This window comes from Silene latifolia, chromosome 10 (genome assembly GCF_048544455.1).
Source record: "Silene latifolia isolate original U9 population chromosome 10, ASM4854445v1, whole genome shotgun sequence".
Lineage (NCBI taxonomy): Eukaryota > Viridiplantae > Streptophyta > Magnoliopsida > Caryophyllales > Caryophyllaceae > Silene > Silene latifolia.
This window is the reverse complement of record NC_133535.1, coordinates 91,869,817-91,874,862: the sequence shown is the minus strand read 5'-3', so window position 1 is coordinate 91,874,862 and position 5,046 is coordinate 91,869,817. Positions and strand designations below refer to the sequence as shown.

The window sequence follows — 5,046 nt, the reverse complement described above, 5'->3', positions numbered from 1 at the left end:
ACTTTTAGCAAGTTAGTTCATGCTCTAATGTTTCTGGAGTACTGAATGCTGGGATTCAAGGGTCCTGGGATGTACCTGTTAGAGGTGGAACTTCTGGGTCCTGCACCTGGAACCTCAGACATAATACTTTTTAAGGTGAATGATGTTCTAGGATCTAGGGACAGCTTCCCCATCCATGGTCTCCAACTTGTATGCCCCTTTACCCACGATGCCTTCTATGCGGTAAGGACTTTCCCAGTTATAGGCGAATTTACCTGCACTCTGATTCTTGGTGTTTGGGAATACCTTCCTGAGTACCAGGTCCCCTACCTGCAGCGTTCTCAGCCTTACATTTTTGTTGTAACCTCTGGCGTAGTAGTCTTCCGTTCTGTTGGATATGAATTGTGACCCGTTGTCATATATGATTTCTGAAGGGGTGCCATATCTACTGACTATGTTCCTCTTGATGAAAGATATCACATACTTCTCCAGGATCTGAGGGAAAGCTTCTGCCTCTATCCATTTAGAGAAGTAGTCCGTCATTGCCAGCATGTACGTCTTGTTTCCATAAGCACAGGGTAGTGGTCCGACAATGTCCATTCCTCATTTCATAAAAGGCCAAGGTGAGATGATCGGATGCATATGTTCTGCTGGCTGATGGCTGACAGGAGCGCGCCTTTGACATTATTCGCATTTCTTGACGTAATCTATGGCGTCCTTCCTCATGGTAGGCGAGAAGTAACCCTGCCTTAGTGTCTTGTTGGACAGGCTCCTACCCCCTGTGTGATTTCCCCAATCACCACTGTGGATATCACATATTACTGCCTGTGCCTCCTGTATGCTCAAGCACCTCAGATAGGGTCCTGCCAAGGACTTCCTAAATAGGATACCATCAATGAGTACGAATCTGGAGGATTTCATTTTGAAGCTCCTGGTGTCTTTCTTGTCAGGTGGTAATACCTCATCACGTAGCCAACTAATCTAAGGCTTGCGTCAATCATCAATCTTTTCCTGGGGTGTGGCAGTACACAATATCCCTGTTTCGTATGTCCACTGGGTGGTTGCAGCCTTACTGGCGTTCTGTTGTTCATTCTGACGTATGGCAGGTTTCATGACATGTATGAATGGTATAGTACCCACTGTCCCTGGAGTGAAGGCTGCTCCCAGGGTGGCGAGAGCATATGCTTTAACATTCTGGTCCCTTGGTATCTGCTGGATATGGAAGGAGGTAAAGCGGAGTTTGAGCTCCTTCGCCACTTCCAGGTAGGCTACCATTTTAGGATCCCTGGCCGTGTACACATTATTTACGTGATTCACAATCAGTTGGGAGTCACTGTACACGTTGATGTGGTTGATTAGCATTTCTAAGGCTAGTTGGAGTCCTAAGATTAGGGCCTCGTATCCAGCCTCGTTATTCGTTGCTTTGAACTCACACCGTACTGCGTGTATTATCTGTTCCCCCTGAGGTGATTTCAGGACCAGCCCTACCCCTGCTCCCTTTGTGTTGGATGCCCCATCAACATGTAATTCCCATACCTGCTCCCCTTTAGCCTCACTTAGGGTCAACATTTCACTGTCGGCTTGTTCTTGAAGGGTGGGGCTAAAGTTTGACACGAAGTCAGCTAGGGCTTGGGACTTTATGGCTGTTCGGGATTCAAATTTCAGGTCGTACCCACTTAGGTGGATAGACCATTTAACCATTCTCCCTGACATTTCGGGTTTCCTCATTAAGGTTCGCAGGGGGTAGTTGGTCATGACTGAAATTGTATGTGACTCAAAATAGGGACGCAATTTGTACGAAGCAGTAACAAGTGCTAACACGAGTTTTTCTAGAGATGTGTACTTGGTCTCTGCAGGTAACAAAGACTTGTTTATTATATAGTATACTGGTTTCAGCATACCCTCGTGCTCTCGTACCAGTACAGTGCTTACAGCCGCCTCCGTTACCGACAGATACAAGTACAGTGGTTCTCCCTGTTCTGGCTTGGAGAGAAGAGGAGGGGTGCTTAGGTACTGCTTGAGTTCCCCAAACGCCTTTTCATGCTCCGGCATCCATTCAAACTTCTGGCTCTTCCTCAGGATGTCATAAAACAGTCGCACCTGTCAGAGGACCTTGATATGAACCGGTTTAGGGCTGCTACCCGTCATGTGAGCCTCTGTATGTCCTTTGGCTTATGAGGAGATTCTAACTGGAGTACTTCTTTGATTTGCTCCATGCTGGCCTCTATCCCTCTTTGTGTCACCAAGTACCCCAGGAATTTTCCCGAGGAGACTCCAAAAGTGCATTTCAGGGGGTTTAGATTCATATGGTATTTTACGAGGATCGAGAAGGTATTTTCCAGGTGGGACATGTGTTGTTCTGCCTTCTCGGATTTGACTACTACATCGTCAATGTAGACTTCCATTGTTCTCCCTATCTCCTCCTTGAACATTTTGTTGACCAGGCGCTGATAGGTGGAGCAGGCATTCTTGAGGCCAAAGGGCATCACATTGTAGCAGTACAAGCCTCTGTCAGATCTGAAGGCTATTTTCTCCTGATCCTTAGGGTCTATTTTTATCTGGTTGTACCCACTCCAGGCGTCGAGGAAGGTAAGTAGCTCATGACCTGCGGTTGCATCTACCATGGAATCAATGTGCGGTAGGGGGAACGGGTCTTTTGGGCAAGCTTTGTTAATATCTGTGAAATCAACACATACTCTCCACTTGTAGTTCTTCTTGGGTACAACCACAACATTCGAGAGCCATTCTGGGTAGTTATCTTCCCTGATCTTGCCTGCTGCGAGGAGGTTGTCTACCTCCTGGTTTATCACCTCGTTCCTTTCAGGAGCAAATTTCCCCTTTTTCTGCTGGACTGGAGGAAAGCTGGGGTCTACATTTAACCGGTGTGTCGTTACACTTGGATCTATGCCAATCAGGTCGCTATGGGACCAGGCGAAACAATCCATGTTAGTACGTAGAAATTCAATTATCTGCTCACGGATGTTTCCTGCACAATCAGCTCCCACCAGCAGTGTTCTTGCTGGAAACTGTGGGTTCAGGACTACTTCGTCGAGTTCCTCCTGGGGAGGTTGCGATATACTCTCTCTGGACGCACGGTTTCTGTAATCGCTATGCTGGACCAGTTGCAGTGGGTTTCAGAGCGTTCTTGTAGCAATCCCGAGCGATATTTTGATCTCCCCGTATCTCCTGTACCCCCAGGGTGTAGGGAACTTCAGGCTCTGATGGTATGTTGATGGTACCGCTTTCATTTCATGGATCCAAGGCCTGCCAAGTATCACGTTATAAGTTGACGGACCATCAATGACCAAGTACCGTACCTGTTTGTTCATACCCCCTGCAAAGGTAGGGATCACTATTTCTCCAAGGGATTGTTTAGTTTCTCATTTGAAGCCTACCAACAGATGCGCTTCTCCGCACGGGTCTTTCATTGAACCCCATGTTCTTCAAGGTTTCCAGCATTATGAGGTTCACAGAGCTTCCTGTATCTACCAATATCTTTTTAACAAGACAGTTCCCTATGGAAAGGGTAATGATCAAGGCGTCATGGTGGTGTTCTGCCTCATCGGGTATGTCTGCCTCGTCGAAAGAGATTGCTGGTAGATCCTGTCTGCTGACCCTGAGGGAGAACTCTGGTTTATCTCCTTTAGTCTCGGTTGCATGGCACTTTGCTGCTGAATAAGTGAGACCACATATTTCTGATCCTCCTTTGATGACGCTCACGAGCTTTGGGTAAGGTGGAGGTGCGGATGGTTGGGCCTGGTCAGCAGTATTTACCTTTCCAGATTTCGCTCCCTTGGGGAGCAGGTGATCCAAGCATCCAGCACTGTAGAGGTGCTTTACTTCCTTTCGTAGTACTACACAATCTTCTGTATTGTGGCCAATATCATTGTGGTATTCACACCTTTTGCTAGGATCTCTTATGTCGTTCTCCCCGGGGGTAGGCTTCTTGGGTCACCTGGCTCTCTGCCCCAGTTCCCTGATTGCCTTCAATACCCCAACAAGTCCAGTGGTGAACCCATACTCGCTGAGCTTAGGTAGAGCCTCGGTGTTTTCTGTTTCTCTTGAGACTTTGTTCACTGTGTTCTTGTTGTAGGGTTTGGCTCTTTTGTTCTTCTTCTCCGTTGTGATTTTTCTGCTGGACGACTCTGTTCCGTACAGGTCCCTTCTGTCCTCATCCTCCTCTAGGCGATAAGTAGCCTCTGCCATTTGCTTGACTTTCTCAAAGGTGGCACATGGATGCTTGGTGAGATCCTTGTATAAAACAGAGTCGCGATGCAGTCCCCTTCTGAAGGCGTTGACTGCCGTTGTAGGGTCGCACCTAGGGATAGATATTTTTTCTACATTGAATCTGGTGAGATAATCCCTGGTGGACTCCTCGAACCTTTGGACGATCCGGTATAGATCACTGGATAACTTTTCTGGCTTGCGACTGCTTGCGAACTGTTGATTGAAAACGTTCACTAACCCCACGAAGCTGGAAATAGACTTGTTGGGAAGGTTAACGAACCATTGGAGAGCGGCTTCGTGCGTGCATTTTATATAGGTATTTTGTACTTCATTTGCACGCATTTCAATGTATTTTGTGTAGTGTTTAGCTACAAATGTCCCCCGAATTGTCTACTTTGGTTTTTCTTGTATTATTTACAGGTCTGAACCGGAAAGGAGCATAATAAAGCCTAAAACATGTCCTTATGCATGGATTTAGGAGATGAGTTGAGTCGGAGCCTTAAGACTACTATTTTGAGATGCGCAAAGAAGTAAGTTAGCTAGGCGAGCAAAGGAAGAACTTTAAATTGCTAGTGCCTACTTTGAAGAGCCATATCTCGAGTTCTACAACTGATTTTCAGGTGATGCCAATTGGAGATGAAAGCTTGTCCTCTTAGGTTTCCAATGCCACTGGAAACGCACTGTTTGCCCAAGTAACGAAGAAACGGCAGCCGTTTGAAGTTCAGCGCGAAGCAGGAGTTGTGCGCTGGAAAGTACTCGATCGAGTACAATTTGAAAGATCATAGATCCATATTAGACTCTCTAATAAAAATTTAAATTATCTCATAATTTATCATTTAG

At 46.5% G+C, this 5,046-nt stretch overlaps 1 protein-coding gene across 1 annotated transcript; it reads right to left on the bottom strand.

Annotated features, from left to right (window-relative positions):
* Nucleotides 1–972: 972 nt before the first annotated feature.
* On the bottom strand, nt 973–2,031 carry LOC141607892 (uncharacterized). The gene has a single exon (XM_074427241.1). It carries the CDS (start codon nt 2,029–2,031, stop codon nt 973–975), a length of 1,059 nt encoding a protein of 352 aa, XP_074283342.1.
* Between the last annotated feature and the right edge of the window lie 3,015 nt (nt 2,032–5,046).